Here is an 18,354-nt window from a genome sequence, read left to right on the forward strand (position 1 = left end):
TTGAGAAAAAGAAAGAAACTACAATCATAGGTCATATGGTCAGATGTTCCAGAATCAATTATCCAAGTATTGCCACCAGTAAAGCCAGAAATTTTTAAAGAAACTCCAATCTTACCATTACCACCGTAACTTACAGATGCGGTATCCTTACCAGCAAAGTTGGTGTGATCTGATTTTGTCACCGCATAGTAATCTTGGTCTTGAACAAGATGACCAGCAGCCTTTCCCTTAGGTTTGTTGTCCTAAGGTCGTGGCCTATCAAAGTAGCCTGCTGGAAAACCAACCAACCTGTAACAGTTTGCTTTGATGTGGCCTGGATTCTTGCAGTAGTTACAAGTCAGACTTGAGGAGAACACGGGGGAAGAAGGAGCTTTCACCATGGTGAATATGCAGCGGAAGGAAAAACAACAAACTACTTGGAAATATAAGAAGGCAACGGTGATGAAAGGATCAAAGGACAAGGAACAAATCCAAGCACAAAGAACAAGAGTCAAGGATCAAAGGACAATGAGTTAGAGTCCAGGATCGGATCTCTGCTCTGATACTAAGTCAAAATATAACAAGAAACAAGAGACAATTTTGGCTGAATTACTTTTTGATATTTTATTCACCTTACAAGAAGGAATTATATACAAATTACAATTGTGCCTAATAAGACAAGTACTACTCATAAGGCAAGTAGTAAATCTAATAATACTACAGATATTACAGATCACATAATATTACAGAATATCTACATAAATAAGGTAAGTATGACTCACACCAACACAAACATGTTATAGTAATTTTTAACTTTTTAACCTACACTGTAAAAGTGTAAAGGGCAATTTGATACTCACAAGCAATAGATAGTGTGTGATATCTTTGGAGGCCGAAAGTGTCATTTACATTGCAATGTTCATGACAGTACATTTTTGGCATTTATAAATGAGGATTAAGCCTTTATAAATGTCTTCTACCTCGTTAGTGGTCGGCAACAAAAGTAGGATGCCCAATCTCCGACCTCACTTGTGATCCGGATTCAATTTTTCCCATTTGAGCATCCTACTTCTCATGTTAGTGATTGATTCTTCTCTTTTTTCCCAAAATTTCATCTCCGGACTCCGGGACTTTCACTTGGACAATAGACAGTGCATAAGACAATGCATAAGTGAGTATATTCCTTCTGCGATTGGCACATAACAAAAGGTTGGACCAAAAAAAAAAAAATTCGACGAAGAGGACCAAAATGTATGTGTGGGAGAAAGTTTTATGAAATACAAAAATGGGGTGCAAATAGAATATATCGGCCAAATTCGCAATGCAATGCGCCATATAAGCCTTACATAAATATACCGGAATTATATACAAGACAAAATATATCTCGCATACGGATGGGTTTAGGTCGATCTAGCATTTGAAACTCTAGGATACTAGTTGGGAATTTACTTTCTTTGCCAAATGATAGATCACCAATGCAGTAACAAATTGAAAAAAGCAAACTATATCCAGGAGTAATTAAGATGTTCTTTTATCCCTCTGCAACAATTCCACACTCCTTATCTGAATCAACTTGGCACCACATCCGGCCTTGTTTAAGCCATGCCAGATACCCTCTGGTCTTCTACATATGAGCATGCGACTGCTTCTACTTATAAAGCATACTATGTATTTATGCTGAGAAATATCAACAGGAAGTCATTAGGCATCAAAAATAAATTACAGACAGCCGACTAGTGTGCCCAATTCAGTACTAAAATGTTCTGGTTGAATTAAGGCCTCTTAAAGAGCACAGGTGCTGTGCATTACACTGATAAGGAACTCCTCATTAGCTTGCTGCCTCTAGTTAAGTGGTTGTGTCACACTACGCATCTTGATGTTTCACTGGGTTGATATGCAGATCCCAAAAGTCGATCACGAAGATAAAAGTACAGACCCAGTGTAGAGGAAAAATGAACTTTAACATTATGCAGGTTAAGTTGATGGCCAGTTATCAGGGCAAAGTAAAATCACAAAGGATGTTAGTGAATGAGCTCAGACTAAGTACTACTCTACAACTTACTACATTTGACCCTTTACTAACACTACCTGACTAATTTGACCTACAGCTTCCTGAGAGAACTTTGTCCATGTATCGTCTTGTATGAAGCGTATGGGACGATATGTTCAAGTCTGGTGTCGTATATACAATGCCAAAAGTATGACGTTTACGAAACCCATGTCTAAGCAAGCAAGAAAGAAAGAAAAAGTTATTAGTGCAAGCTCCATCAGAAGAAGTCATCAAAAGCGCCCTCCTTCCTCACCTTTTCATTGTTCTTACTTTCACATCCTGCAAAATGTATCATCAAGAGGGAAAGAAAAACATAAAACAATGAACAGAACTTATAAATTATAACTTCTAAACAAAAACCATTATAATCCAAGTTGCAACGAGAAAAATGATGTGCAAGGAAGTGATTGGCTGATTGCTGAATGAGGATCTCTTTTGGAAACTCATAAGAATCAGACAGATTAAGTGCTTTAGTCACATGAATTTAGTAGAATGTAACCCTATGAAAAGTGGGAACAAGATGATCTAGATTGTGCTTAATTGCTGCCCAAGTAATTTCACCATGGACACAATACAAATTATGTATGATACGATCATTGTCTTTGGTACAATCACTTACACATTACCAAACTCTATTCAAAACTTTAAAGATCGTTCTGATTTATGAGGTACATATGGCCAGAAAATCAGAACACAGCTAAACTAACCTGAAACTTCTCCAGCAGAAACGTCCTGAACTATAAGTGGGACAGAATTGGGGCCTGGGGAAGAAATGTTAGTTGAAGTTGAAACTGTAGCTGGAAAAGTAAATTCTGAGTCAGTGGATGAACATTCAGAGTTACTGGAAATGCTATCAACTCCTTCGTGTCTAACAAGAGGCCCAGAAGCTGAACTTGATTTTGATGCAGTACACAAAATTGTTTTGAGCTCTGAAACTTGGTTCGACATGCAATATATCATCCTGAAACACACTAAATCATATTTAGTATTAGTCATATGATTTAGAAGCAGCATTACAAACATAAACGTAACGATCATAAATTCCAGAAATGCAGAAATCTGGAGTTTTGGAGCAATGTTTACATCACCAGAAATCTATCTCTCTCTCTCTCTCTCTCTCTCTCTCAAACGATTATAGTTTTGGTTCTTCAGCATATGTCAATGCAAAAGATAATTTTCTTTGTTGAAAGAAAACAGAATAATATCTATCTGGTAGCTTTATTGCTCAAAGGCCCAAAATGATTTTCGCTCGCAAATTCTTATGCATTGTAGGAAATGGCATGCCTCGAAACATAGGAATATCTAATCCTAACTATAAGAACTGCATTTTTAATCCTATCAATAGGGAAGAAACTAAAGAAGCATTTACCAAAATTTATTCATAGTTTTTCATTTGCAAGCGATTTCAAGTTTGTCGGGAACACAACCAAGCCTCTTGCACTCAATGCAAAGCATATTTAGCTCTTTAACATATACGAGATGGAAAGGGCAGACTGAAAACTGATAACGAATAATTTTTAAAGGACGTTAACTAGTACTACCTGTTCAAAGAGTCCTGAAGTTGATGTACTATTCTTTCAGTTTCCTCTAATTTTTTATGTCCTTGCTCGCTTGATACCCGGGCTTCTAGATATCTCCTTTCAAACTCATTAGCTCTCTGTTTTTCTGCTTGCAACATGACCTATGTGAGAGAGAGAAAAAAAAATCATTAGTTTGTACATGCTATGTTTCCTAAGCCAGATTAAGATGAGAAAAATAATGGAAAAAAGTTTAAGAGAATTGTATTTCTGAAGCTGTAGGTTCAAAAATGGGGTACCTTCAAATTTTCGACTTCTGCAGTAAGAATCTTAATTATGTCAGCATCTTGATCTGGACCTGGAAGTTTTTGGATCATAGGGGATGTTTTGTCAATTTCTATCACTGCAGCCCGACTCTCAACCAACACACTTTTTTCATCAACTTTCACAGAGGACTCCAACTTTGTTGACTCTTCTCCTTTTGCTTCTTTGGGGCCATTCTGAACAAATTACCTAAATTTTTCAGTAAAAGACTTGGCAGTTCGTTGACAACATAGCATGCCTCTTCAATTTCTACCAGTTCAACCTGACATTCACAGAAAACAACTGTTCATTAAATTACTTACCTTATATTTCACAGAGGACTCCAACTTTGTTGTTGCCTCTTCTACTTTTGCTTCTTCCAAGTCAGTCTGCACAAATTATCTTTCAGTCAAAAGACTTGACAGTTGTTTGATAATAAGCATAGCATATGCTTCTTCACATTTTATCAGTGCAACCTGACAGTCAAATAATAATCTGTTTCATCAACGTGGCTTACTTTAGCTTGCTTAGAGGCCTCCGACTTTGTCGCTTCTTTTTCCTTTGGTTCTTCCAAGTCAGTCTGCACAAATTATTTTAATTTTTCAGTTATAAGAATTGTAAGGCATTACCAGGCACGATGCTTCTGATCTTGTAGAAAGTATAAGACTAGTTTTTTTTTTTTTTTTTTGAACATTATATAAGACTAGTCTGTAAACGGTTGGTTTAATAAGAACTTGAAAAGTAAGGATATTTGGTTGTCCCTTATGGTTGATGCTTCTGACAAGACTAATATGCATTCATGTTTCTTAATGTCATTCAGTGAGAATGAGAAAAAGGCAACGAACTACATGATATAGGAACATAGGAAGATAGCAACAAACTACATGATATAGGAGCATAGGAAGATAATTAATTACCTGAGTAATAACTGCTGCACTGGATTTTGCTCTTTTTCTATAGGCATCACGAGCAGCAATTGCCCTTAAACCTGTCTGTAAGATAATTGAAGAGAACTAGGTCATGAAATAGTCTCACGAGGCATCTATGTTACTTCTTTGAGAACATGAATAGCACCAAACGATGTAATATAGCAGCACAGGAAGCAAGGTACCCACCTGAATAACAACTGCCGCCTCTACTTTATATCTAAGATCATCACGAGCAGCCATTGCACGTAAACCTGACTGTAAGACAAATGTGGAGAACATGATTTTGAGTCTTTTCATGCCGGCATTTACAAAAGTTTTTTGAGAATGTACAAAGCAACAAACTGTGCATAATAGTAACACATGAAGCAGGAAGCGTTGATCACCTGAATAGTAACTGCTGCCAAACGCTTGGATTTAAAATCATCACGAGCAACCATTGCCCGTAGATGTGCTTGTAAGAGAACTGAAGAGAAGATCATTCTGAGATAATCTTTTCTCGCCAGGCGTTTACGTGAAGTCTTCTGAATTTTAACGGCGGCAAACTCCTGTTTCTTCAGCTTATATAACTTGCGAGCCAATTCTCCTGGAATCAAAACAATGAAATTCTTTAGAGCTGTATATATAGAGTTATCTAGTCCATGTATGTGTAGCCAATTGTAAAGGAATCTAGTAAAGCCCATAAAAACACTTACTGCTAGAGTAACCAAAAGTACATAAATGAATCAAAGGGATTGTAACACATCCATCAAAACACATAGAAATGGCTGAAATGTTCAGGAACCACAAAAGATACCATCTCCAATAAAAAGACCTACTCTTCTTCTTATGTACTCACCTCTACAAACTGATTGTATGCAAATAGAAGCCATCTGTGCACTAACAAACTTTTTACGAGTAACAAGAGTTCTGCCCCGTGTTTGAATCACCTTCGCTGAGTTGCCATGCATGAGTGTTCTCTGTGCATCAAGCACAGCCATCTGACCAACTCTTAAAAAAACCTTTGTTTTCCCTATCTGGAAGGGAAAAGAAGAAAAATCATCATTTGTAGCTGAATGGAACACACACACACACACATATGTATGTATATATAATGTCTTGCAAAAAAATCTAATAGAATGGATTGAAATCCGTGGATTCTAACGAGAAAAAACATAATAGGTGATGATTTTCAGACTAATCCCTTTAATTAGGCCAGTCTTCATTTTTGAGTTCCTATCTCTCTCTTCCCTCTCTCTTCTTCCCTCTATATTCTTCTTCTTTCTTATTCCCTCTTCTCTTCTCTTTTATCTATTATTTCCATCGAGTTCTGCATTACAGCTACCGAAGTATATATGATTATCATTCACAAGCTCTACTCTAATATAACTGTGGTGTAGCACCAAGGTGAAGCTAATAATATCTGGAGTTGCACAAATTAATGTGCATGTCAACTTAGGTTGATTGACACATGAACTTGTTCCTATTACCTGATAATCTTTAAGCCCCATCTTCTCCAAAATCTTTTTACAGGCTTCATTTTCAGGACACCTGATAATGTAGGCATTAAGTTCAGAATTGGGAACGAAGCCCAAAAACCATGAAACCACAACAACCAGCAATTAGACAAAAATGAAAAGCTGAATATTCAAAAAAGAAAGATTAAGGTGATGCTTACTCCATTTTCAACACCTCTGGTGCCAGGATACGAAAACGAGTTAAAAATTCCGAAAAATTCCTGTAAGTAGGGAATCCAGCACATTTTATTCTGACTGCCTCTAAAACACCCTACAGAAACGACAAAGTATGAATGCCACCAATCTAGAATAAATAATAGGTTCTAGCACGATTCCCATTATACTTACACCAGAACGTAGTTGCTGGATGACACTGACATTTTCAAATACTGCAGGTTTTAAGAGATTATTTGGCTTTATACATCTTATGTAGTGGGGCTCTGTAGAATTTAGAGTTTCCATCAATTGTTGCAGTTGTAGCTGCATCAATAAGGTCAAAGAATTAGGTTCACCTTTCTGCAGTAAATCGTCTTATGCCAGGGAAATAACTGATAGTAATGTATAAGTCCAAGGTAATCTAAGGCAAAATCCAACATTACTAGTATTATAGTTATTATTTTTATTTTTTTATTTCTCTGTTTTTTTTTAGAAGAGATTTTTTATTTTATTTTTTTTTATCGATCACTCAAATGTGATACAATTAAAGTGGACAAGAAGTCCACAACAGTAGAAACCAGGAAGCTATATCAAATGAAGTTAGCTAGCTGCAGACAAACCATCTCAATTATGTCCGCAACTTTAGGATAAAATCCCACACAAATATAACAATATTCTTTTTCTAATAACACAATTGACAACAGGACCAGAATAGAATGTACCCTAAAACGCGAACTGATAGATGAGAACTTCGAAGATTTGGCTGCCTCCTCAGAAACCGGAGGGAAAAGACCCACTACAAAAGGGCATTTTGAAGCACTCAACAAATCTCGATGTTCAGGAACAACATAATCTTTATTTTTGTCTAAAAATTGATCGGATTGATATTGTACCTGAAGCATAAGTCAAAGAAAAGAAGCAAGAAAACTTAAATTCCAAAAATATTTTAGACGATGGAATTCAGTGAAATGTATAGGAACCGAGCTCACTTCTCCTGCGTAATGAACAACGGTGAAATCTGACCGGGTCAGCTTTGGCTTGATGAAGCGTTTATTATTTTTAAATGTCTGATAAAGCTTTGTTGAAAATGTTTCATGAGTTGATTTCGGAAACATACTGTGAAGAGAAAAATTAGTCAGATAAACAAAATAATAATAATAAATAAAAATTCTGATTAGAAAAAACAAATTATGTTGCAACAAGAAAAGGGGGCACAAAATATTTTCAGAGATACCATCATTGGTTTTATTCTCTGACTAAGCCAACAAATGGATTACATTCCATGCCCAGTTCTTATTTAAGAGAATCTAACCAACGCTTAGCAGCTCTCCCATCTAGTTGTGCAAAAGAGAGAAAGTTTTACAATAGCCTTTTATTAAAGGATATATGATTGCCATTCAAGAAAGAAAGAAAGGATATAGCACAGAAGTATTAGATGACCACTAGGATGTAATTGATACTTAACATGGCTAAAAGCAAGGCAAGAACATATCTCTCTCTATACTTTTTCTTGTTGGTCTGATCCATTGGACATAAATCCAATTGTTACTATAGAATGGTGTCCTTTAGGAAACCTTACCATGTTTAAGTAAACCACTAAAACATACTGGGTTGAAAAACTTACACTATAAATAACAATGAAAATTGCTTTCTTCTAGTAGCACCTGAGCAGGAACTCTTTGTGCATGTGCATGTGTGTGTGTAAATGTAGTAAAAGACTAAACTGTACTATAGATTTCACCCAACGTGATATATATGAGAGGATAATCTTTGTGTGTGTCTGTGTTTAGTTGCAACCAAGAATAAAGTGATGTTATCATACCAGGCTTCATCAAGCAGAGCAATGATCCCACCTTTTTTCTGTGCACAAATGTATCAGTTAGTAATGTGTGGATGACAGCAATTCAGCACAATGATTACTTGTATGTTTAACTTCAAAATGAACGGACCACTAATACAGTAAACAAAATCAGGAGGGTTGATTCAGTGTGATATTCAGCGAAATAAGCAGAGTTTTATAATCTATTGGACTAAATACTGTTTAGTCCTTGAGCTTTTGACCATAAAACACTTCAGTACCTTCTAATTTCACACGTTTAGTCCTTATACTTCAAAATTCCAAACCAATAGGTCCTTGCCATCTAAAAGTCGCGGCGAAATGTCTATTATGCCCTCAGTTCTTTTTTTTTAAAAATAAATTTATTCCTTTTTTTTTTTTTAATTTATTCTTTTTTCTTTATTTATTTATTTTTTTTCAAACAAAAAGAAAGAAAGGGAAAAAAACAGAAAAAAATAAACAGAAAGAAAGAAAGGGAAAAAAAAAATCCTTTTCCAAAAAAGGAAAATAATTAATTAATTAATTAAAAAACTGAGGGCATAATAGACATTTCGCAGTGACTTTTAGACGGCAAGGACCTATTGGTCTGAAATTTTGAAGTACAGGGACTAAACGTGTGAAATTAGAAGGTCAGGGACTGAAGTGTTTTATGGTCAAAAGCTCAAGGACTAAACAGTATTTAGTCCTAATCTATTTGTATGGCTTGAAATATATTCTGGGCTATGCAATCAAGCAGACGAATTAACAATCAACGTAATGCATCAATGGAGAAAGGGACAAGCCACTGATTTCAGAATAAGGTCCTTGGAATAATTTCTGATTTTGGCTACTTAAAGGCTACAAGGCGGCAGAGGAGAGAAAGAGACAGAGACCTGTTCAATGAGATCTAGGACATCTTTGTTATCAACAAATTCTATGTAGCTCCAGTCAATTTCCTCTTTGGTATATTCCTCTTGTTCCATCTTGAAGACATGCTGAATGACATTACAACACTTTAGAATCTACATTGGAAAGAATGACCTACAACTCAAGTTTTCAGTATGACTAACCTCATACCTTGTTGAAATGTTGTTGCAGCTTTTCATTCGTGTAATTAATACAAAACTGCTCAAAACTGCATTTATGAAATATAAATCAGTACTCAGAATGACGAAGTGGATTCTAACTGCATATAATTACGGATCCTCTTTTTCATAATCCATCATCAGGTAAATATGATTTTCAGTATTACCTAGAGGGATTTCCTAAGTACCTTAGTGCAGGTTGGAAATTTAATACACATCATAGGTAATGTCAGGTTTTGTTATGCAAAACCAACTAGATAAATCACACACATGTTTTCATTTATGTCACATGCATACAATAGAATCATGTATAATTGAACCCAAACATATCTATGTATCCCACATTTTTGTATTCATGCATTAGTCATTACCTATTAGTTTTGAAGCTTTCAAAACCATATATATCAAGGACCCCAATCAAACATTTTGAGCTAGGGTCTTGCCCAATTGAGACATTGATTTTATCCACCAACCTGAACATAAAAAAGAAGGAAAAAAAAAATGATCGTTAAATGCTTCATTTCCACAGCAAGCATTCAAGTAAAAATGATTCATAAGCATCTAACCAGTTAAACAATTGAGAATAAATTGTCTTGGCTAAACCATCTCTGCTAACTGTTGCACCAAGTGGATCAAGACTTCGTTTAATAATTTCTTCTGGGGTAATCATTACACGCTTACAGAGTGCATCTTCCAGTGCTCGAGGATTACACCTAAAATATGAATAAGTGGATAAGCACCACATTCTAAGTTCTTTAAAAGATATAAAAAATAAAAATCTAAAAAGCAAAGCTTGAGTCACACATGAGAAGTTCTGCTGCCATTTGAAGATGAAAAAGGGATTGATCATCTTTTATGACGGATGAATCATGATCTTCCCCATTGGCAAAATCAATATTTCCAAGATGAAGAATTGCTGCCACAACTCTGAAAATAGCTTCCTGAATAAGAGATTTAGAGGGAGAGAGGTTATTCCCAGGTATAGTGTGTATGATGCTTAACTTAACAATAAGCAAATGTTTATATTCAGATCAAAAGAGCATGCCTGTTCTACTTCGCTTATTCCAATAACAGTCATGGCTCTCCTAGTAGAGAGATAAAACTGAGCATCATCGATATCAACCAATTCATAGCAACTTGATTGATTAAGATAGTGATATGATTGAGGATCCACCAACTTATATTTCTCTCTCTCCTGATAGGACTCAAAACTTGTCAACTCAAAAATACTGTGGAATATCATAAATATGCACTGAAGTACAAAATTAAGTTATCAACCTTCTGCGGAGCGGCACACAGGAGATAAAAACAGTGATAGTTACGCTCAAAATCAGATATTTGGCAAACACGAGATCTCTCTAGGAGATAAGTCCTGATGGCTGCCCCTGATATTCTACCACGATTATCAAATTGAATCTCAACAAACTTCCCAAAGCGGCTGCAGCAGTGTATTCAAGATAACATTAGTGTGTACAGACTGACCTAGTTAGGACATATCACTGTCTGGTAAAAAAGAGTTGGAAATAGATTATGTCATCAAATTATTCCCTCCCAAGAGAAGATAATGCATTGTACATTGAATTTTCTTTGTCTCCATTAGGAAGGAATGACAAGACAAACTAATTAACATCCTGTTCTCAGAGTGTATCATACTGAGGCATGCAAACCCATACCATGATTTATACAGTCAATTCCATGAATCTAAGGGTGAAGAATGCATTGTAAATTTGCAAACCAAAACAGTAAGGAAACAACAAAAGGCAACATGGACCGTAAAAATCTCAAAGAACTTAAGAGGATCTCACCTGGAATTGTTATTTTTAACAGTCTTGGCATTACCAAATGCTTCAAGAACTGGATTTGACTGCAATGTGTCAGTAAATACAAAAACATTTTAGAGTGCTACAAGTTTAAACAAGGAAACCAATATGCAGAATAAAAAATTAACAGCATTTTCTTCAGTCAGGGGAAGGGATAGTTATGCAATGATTCAGATCTCTATGTAGTTTTACTATGAACTGAGAACTAAATAGCGACCCTGAGATAGTGCAAGCAAAACCATCTTACTTCTAAAACTTGTTGTTCAACAGTCCGTCCTTCAGCTGCAGCATTGCCACCCAAGTAGGCAAGGTAGCGCATTAGCATTTTAGTTGTTTCAGTCTTACCAGCTCCGCTTTCACCGCTAACCAGAATAGAGTTGCTCTTTCCCTCATTAACCATTTCCCTGATCAGATTTGATTTGATAAATTCAGTAAAGTAACTGCATCATCTTTTAAGGAGACAAAAAAGGTAGGATGCAGTAGGATGCAAAAGAAACACAGATAACCTGTATGCAGCATCAGCTATTGCAAAAACATGGGGGCTAAGTTCTCCAAATGGCACTCCACTGTACTTTTTCATCATAGAAGCATCATACAAATGTGAAAGAGTTTGAAATGGATTGACAGCAATGAGAATGTTTCCAGTGTAAGTCTGCAATGTTATCAAACTATTATAACAGAGACACCAACAGCTGCAGTGATTAATCATTTTCTGCACCAAGGCATACTTTAATTGATTAAAACTCAAGATGAGAGAAAACACACATAAATTTCACTGATTTCATATCTGGTTGCCAAATTGTGAAGCACTCCAGGTTCATGCAAATATGATAACTTAGTCATGTCATCAACTCCACCAGCAGGAATTTCTGTATCTTTCGGGTGTAACTTTGACACCTTTGCAGTAACCTGGGGCAATATGAAAGTGGGTTATTTTTCACAAATAAACAGAATATGAAGTTAACTGTCATCTGAATGAAGCTGCTTATGAGCTGATATGCAACACGTGAGTTGAGCTAGTCCTTCTCTAGTTATAAGGAAACTTATTGAAAAAAAAAAAAAAAAAAAAAACGCTAGAGAAGTTTCTGTAAATGTTGTGTAGATGGTTCTGCACCACATTTATACATACAACCCATGCAGAAGAGCAGCCAACAGATCAGAGATGATGGCAGGTCTAGTTACTACTGAAATACCATCTTTAATTTTGCAACACAAAAACAAGAATGGTGCAGAATTCTCCTTTCGAAGCTGATTTTCAAAGTACTCTTATATCTTTCTCTGCACTTGTTAAGAAAAAAAATTTGATACTCGAGTTCCACTTCTCAATTCTGTTTCTTTTGTAATACAAAAAGAAAAAAGATAAAAATTGCCTTGCTATCAAAACAGTGAGCCTCACACCCGCTACTATATTATGTAAACCAAACATGTACTAAGCAGTAAAGATTCCAACAAAGATCACACCCGAAACCTTTGAAACAGAAAAGCAAACAATAGATTAACTGCATTACCGTATTCTCATTGCTAGTTTTAATCTCAGCTTCCTCTCCATTAATCTTTAGTACTTCTCCATCAGTCCAAATTAATTCCGCATTCTCCACCCAGACATGAGAACCAACAACAATGGTCACTGGCTTGCTCTGCAGCAGTTGAAATTCTCATTACATTAGCAGGTTATCACCTCCAATTAAATAAGCAATTGAAATCTGCTTTTCACATTATACTACATTTTTTTTTTTTTTGAGTACGGAATAATAAGCTCATGGGATCTCATAATTTAGCTCTTGAGTTTTCAAACTCAAAACCATTCAGGGATTCTTCGCTAATAGCCAATGCCTCGAGGTATACCAAGAGTTTGAACATTACTTGGATCAACTAAAGGTACAAAATATCGATAACGAGTTTAATGCCCCTGATCTTTCTCAAACCACTAAATTTCCATCATTACAATGCAACTACAGAGGCAGCATTGTCATACTCTACATCATTTTCATGAAATTCACAAGCATATGAACGAGAATGTAATAATTGAGTTGGGAAATATACGTACCATCCTGATCGATTCAAACCCAGAAACGTAGAGGTCGTGGCGTATAGGAATGGCAATCCATTTAGCTTGAACGAGTGCGGGTCCGATTTGTCATCCAGGAGGATGAAGATTTAGAGTGGGAAACGAAAAGTTGCACAAGTTGATTAGTGTGATGATGTTTGTTGTTGGTTTAGGGGTGTTGTTGTTGTTGTCGTTGTCGTGGTGTCGCTTGGTTTGTGGAAGTGACGGTCTTCGAACGTCCCGGAATTTCGCCATTCTTGTGGCTCTCTCTCACTCTCTTCGCGCCTTACTCTCACTCTCTGGAGAACAAGATTCACTTCACACTTTTGGATTCACGTAATTCCAACACATTGGTTTTTTCTTTTTTTTGAGAAGAAAAGGAAATTACACATTGGTTTGATATAAAGATAAAAAGAAAAAACAGTGGTGCGGTAAAAATATTCAATGTTGATGCTAATTACAAATGTCAAACCCATAACACTCCATATCTACACTAATGACCATGTCTTGAACAATAGGACTTTCTGGTGTGACACATGATGTTGTAGGATAACCCTACGAACGAACATGGTGGGTGTTACAATTGACATGCTTTAACGTTTAATCATATGCATTTAGTAGATCATAATCGGCTCAAACCTCACCAAATTACTAATTGATAGCTCCTCAATATGTTCACTAAAATTGTTAACTTACACAAGGACTCTCCACATCTAAGTTTACATCTCAACCATCGTCGGTGGTCGAGTTGGTAAGAGCCTCCAGATGTGGAACCCCCACACTCTAGTTTGATTCCCGCCAACACTGATTGGAGTTTAAATCGCAATCTATTCTTGATGGCCAAGGGGGAGGAAGTGTTTTAACATGACCCCCTGACATTAATTAGTCTCTGGGCCTAGAAAGCCTTTAAGGATACCGTGTGATCTCAATATAAAAAAAAAATAAAAAATAAAATTCACATTACTCCAGCTGACATCTCCAAGTGGCCAAGTCTGAGTGCGATACAGTTGGCAAAATGGAACACTTCTCTTTAATTTAGAAGCTCATTAACTATGAATCGGCATCTTTGAACCCACGAGTTGCAATGGACTCACGAATAGTATATTCGCTAAGCAACGATCAGATCCAACATTTTGTTTTATGAAGTTATGAAAAAATACACCACATAATTGTTGCCTCTAAAAATCACCTCGGCCAAGAAAGCCGAGAGATCAAGGAACAAACGTCCTTCTTGATGAATGGATTGCGAGGCGTGCCAGCACACGGCCAAGAGGCCAAGTGTGCAATTGTAGATGTAGTGCGCGTGTTCTGACTTCGTCGAGCGACTGAAAGCCGAGGAAGGAACAATCTAGGCTGAGGGTTTGATGCCTTGGAGACAAGGACTTTTGGGTTGTTCAATGGACGAGTCGCAAATAGTGATTGGTAACCGAACAATTACGTTAAAACTACTCCTAGTGCAAGAAATAAACACAATAGTAAAAGAGCAAGGAAGTAAACTCTAAATTAAGTGCAGAAAATTAAAGAACAAGAAAGTAAATTGTAAGAAACTAAATGAACGATAACGTAAAGACCGAAAAAGTAAACGGCTTTGAACAACAAAACTGTCAACTATTACAAAAAAAAAAACGTAACAATAGAAACAATTGAAATATTGATACTAGGTTACAAGAAAACGAAGGGAAATGACTTGAACTAGTAGAGCTAACAACTAAGGAATTGAAAAGACAATGAAACTAAAACCCGGTTAGAGCATCGGCCGAAAAACGCCCTCATGAAAGCTTGAAGTTCGGCTTCAAACCCTTGATTACCTTCCTACAATGTCAGCCACTAACAATTAGTGATACAGGGGTTTGCTACTCATTATACATTTAAGTACAGTACACAATCTATCATTTCAATGGAATATCCGCATCAGACTTTGTCCATACCCCATATATTTGATAAAGCAAATTTTATAGAACAAAGTCATTTCATAAGTGTAAATTAAGTCAGGCTATTTACTTGTGGTTTTGTACATCAAGTCGAACTACCCAGTCTCCCCCATAACCACTGTCTTCCCCCTTCGATTTCAAGAAACTAGTGGCCAACTTCATTTCCTGGTCAACAATGACTTGATGTCCATAAGTGCGGCCATCATGATCTGTCCAACCATATTGGGCAAGACCATCAGAATCTTGGTAAAAATGCCGCAGGGAATATCTCCCGTCCTATATACCTAGCCACATTAATCCAGCAATCAAAGACCGAGGAGGAAGTGTTTTAACATGACCCCCTGACATTAATTAGTCTCTAGGCCTAGAAAGCCTTTGAGGATACCGTGTGATCTCAATATAAAAAAAATAAAAATAAATTTTCACATTACTCCAGCTGACATCTCCAAGTGGCCATGTCTGAGTGCGATACAGTTGGCAAAATGGAACACTTCTCTTTAATTTAGAAGCTCATTAACTATGCCTCGGCATCTTTGAACCCACGAGTTGCAATGGACTCACGAATAGTATATATATTCGCTAAGCAACGATCAGATCCAACATTTTGTTTTATGAAGTTATGAAAAAATACACCACATAATTGTTGCCTCTAAAAATCACCTCGGCCAAGAAAGCCGAGAGATCAAGGAACAAACGTCCTTCTTGATGAATGGATTGCGAGGCGTGCCAGCACACGGCCAAGAGGCCAAGTGTGCAATTGTAGATGTAGTGCACGTGTTCTGACTTCGTCGAGCGACTGAAAGCCGAGGAACGAACAATCTCGGCTGAGGGTTCGATGCCTTGGAGACAAGGACTTTTGGGTTGTTCAATGGACGAGTCGCAAATAGTGATTGGTAACCGAACAATTACGTTAAAACTACTCCTAGTGCAAGAAATAAACACGATAGTAAAAGAGCAAGGAAGTAAACTCTAAATTAAGTGCAGAAAAATAAAGAACAAGAACGAAAAAGTAAACGGCTTTGAACAACAAAACTGTCAACTATTACAAAAAAAAAAACGTAACAATAGAAACAATTGAAATATTGATACTAGGTTACAAGAAAACAAAGGGAAATGACTTGAACTAGTAGAGCTAACAACTAAGGAATTGAAAAGACAATGAAACTAAAACTCGGTTAGAGCATCGGCCGAAAAACGCCTTCATGAAAGCTTGAAGTTCGGCTTCAAACCCTTGATTACCTTCCTACAATGTCAGCCACTAACAATTAGTTCTTCAGCATAATAGAAAGGAAGTAATCACAAAACATGTTTGGTGCATACTTACCGGCTCGTTAGCCGACACCAGTTTCTCACTAAGCGACGATTACTCACTATGATGATGTGTCATACCTTGAGTATTTCTGGACGGCTTCGTTTGGTCAAGCACAATTCTTCTTCACTTTCAGAGGCTTGCTCGTCTTGTTTTGCCGATTGTTTAGATGGAGGAGATTGAGACGTTGAGGACAAGGTGACACCATCTGTTATTCAAAGGAGACAAAATAGCAAAGACATTAGTAGTCGGCCATGATTCCTTACATAATGGCCGACTGCAATTCAAATTGATTTCGGCCTACCTTTGGTCGAATCAGTGGTCGAACTAGGGGTGGCCTTTCTCTTTTTACCAACTTTAATACACTTCTTCAAAGAATCTTGGCCACCTACAACCACAAGTTGGTGAAAAAAATAACTATATGTGTATAAATGAACGAACATGGGGGGGGGGGGGGGGGGGGGAACAACTTACTTATAGTTGGGATTGCTTTAGCAACTTTGTTTGTTGTCTTAGCACGCTTTGCATCTTTTCGGCTTTCTTGGCCGAGGACACCATTTTGTGCTCAATTAAATTGCATCCTATGAACAACGCCTAAAAATATTTCAGGTCCCACTGGGCGTGCCAAAAGATGTTGCCTCTAAAAATCACCTCGGCCGAGAAAGCCGAGAGATCAAGGAACAAACGTCTTTCTTGATGAATGAATTGCGGGCCGTGCCAGCACATGACCAAGAGGCCAAGTGTGCAATTGTAGATATAGTGCGGGTGTTCTGACTTCGTCGAGTGACTGAAAGCCGAGGAAGGAACAATCTCGGCTGAGGGTTCGATGCCTTGGAGACAAGGACTTTTGGGTTGTTCAATGGACGAGTCGCAAATAGTGATTGGTAACCGAACAATTACGTTAAAACTACTCCTAGTGCAAGAAATAAACATGATAGTAAAAGAGCAAGGAAGTAAACTCTAAATTAAGTGCAGAAAAATAAAGAACAAGAAAGTAAATTGCAAGAAACTAAATGAACGATAACGTAAAGAGCGAAAAAGTAAACGGCTTTGAACACAAAACTATTAACTATTACCAAATAGAAACAATTGAAATATCGATACTAGGTTACAAGAAAACAAAGGGAAATGACTTGAACTAGTAGAGCTAACAACTAAGGAATTGAAAAGACAATGAAACTAATCTGGAGCTAAGAAAAATGAAAGGAAACCCATGATGGAGTTTTGGTTGGAGTTGTGTGTTTGTCCTCCGTTGTCGATTGCTTCTTTATATAGAGGTCATTGATAATCAAGCCGAGGTGGTCATTGATAATCAACCATATATGACATAATTAATAGCCGATAAGTTCTCAACATAATATTGTTATTATCAACTAATAAATGTATCAGTCGACAATAATATCACCAATTATTCATCCAACGGCTATGGTTTGATGAGCTGGAGGTTGAATATCTGGGTGTAAACAATAATTCGAACATACGTAGTGCAATGAACATAAACAACGATAAATTAACATAAACGCCTCGATATCTTTTATTATAACCCACGAGATGAAATGGACTCACGAGGTGCAATGGACCCACGTGGTGCAATGGACTCAAGAGTAGTAGATATAGAATTTTTATAATCGCTAGACGACGATCATATCCTGTAATACCCCGAAAAATCCAAATTAAATTCCATGGATTTTTAGAAATGATTTCACGATAGTAGGAGCGAGTACGAAGCTTGGAAAAGTTGTGGAATTAGTTCGAACGATTTTATTTTCGAAATCGAACGTTATTTAGGGGCTCGTGGAAATTGACTTTTGATACATTCAAAATTTGGGAAAGCTTAATTCATGAAAGTTGTAGAGCTCGTCGATACGAGTTCGTGGACATATGGAACGCAATATTTGGAGTTCGTATGAATACGTTAC

The 18,354-nt window shown here is 36.8% G+C and overlaps 1 protein-coding gene across 5 annotated transcripts; it reads right to left on the reverse strand.

Moving 5' to 3' along the window:
• Positions 1–1,341: 1,341 nt before the first annotated feature.
• LOC133739925 (myosin-11) lies at positions 1,342–13,523 on the reverse strand. 5 transcript variants are annotated; one of them, XM_062167742.1, is made up of 30 exons: positions 13,196–13,523; positions 12,657–12,785; positions 11,914–12,057; positions 11,655–11,800; positions 11,396–11,552; positions 11,134–11,192; positions 10,607–10,766; positions 10,374–10,523; positions 10,133–10,269; positions 9,895–10,041; positions 9,700–9,801; positions 9,321–9,378; positions 9,137–9,238; positions 8,250–8,287; positions 7,417–7,543; positions 7,150–7,320; positions 6,620–6,751; positions 6,433–6,542; positions 6,245–6,305; positions 5,614–5,791; positions 5,162–5,361; positions 4,965–5,033; positions 4,767–4,841; positions 4,367–4,429; positions 4,173–4,238; positions 3,846–4,046; positions 3,571–3,710; positions 2,737–2,990; positions 2,283–2,308; positions 1,342–2,201 (listed from the first exon to the last, which is right to left on the reverse strand). In XM_062167742.1, the coding sequence occupies exons 1-30, from the start codon at positions 13,196–13,198 to the stop codon at positions 2,187–2,189; spliced, it is 3,420 nt and encodes a 1,139-aa protein (XP_062023726.1). In that variant the 5' UTR covers positions 13,199–13,523; the 3' UTR covers positions 1,342–2,186. The 5 variants fall into 5 exon arrangements, with proteins under 5 accessions (XP_062023726.1, XP_062023727.1, XP_062023728.1 ...); XM_062167743.1 differs by having other exon boundaries at positions 1,342–2,308; positions 6,650–6,751; XM_062167741.1 differs by having other exon boundaries at positions 1,343–2,308.
• Between the last annotated feature and the right edge of the window lie 4,831 nt (positions 13,524–18,354).

Source organism: Rosa rugosa, chromosome 3, assembly GCF_958449725.1.
Source record: "Rosa rugosa chromosome 3, drRosRugo1.1, whole genome shotgun sequence".
Classification (NCBI taxonomy): Eukaryota; Viridiplantae; Streptophyta; class Magnoliopsida; order Rosales; family Rosaceae; genus Rosa; species Rosa rugosa.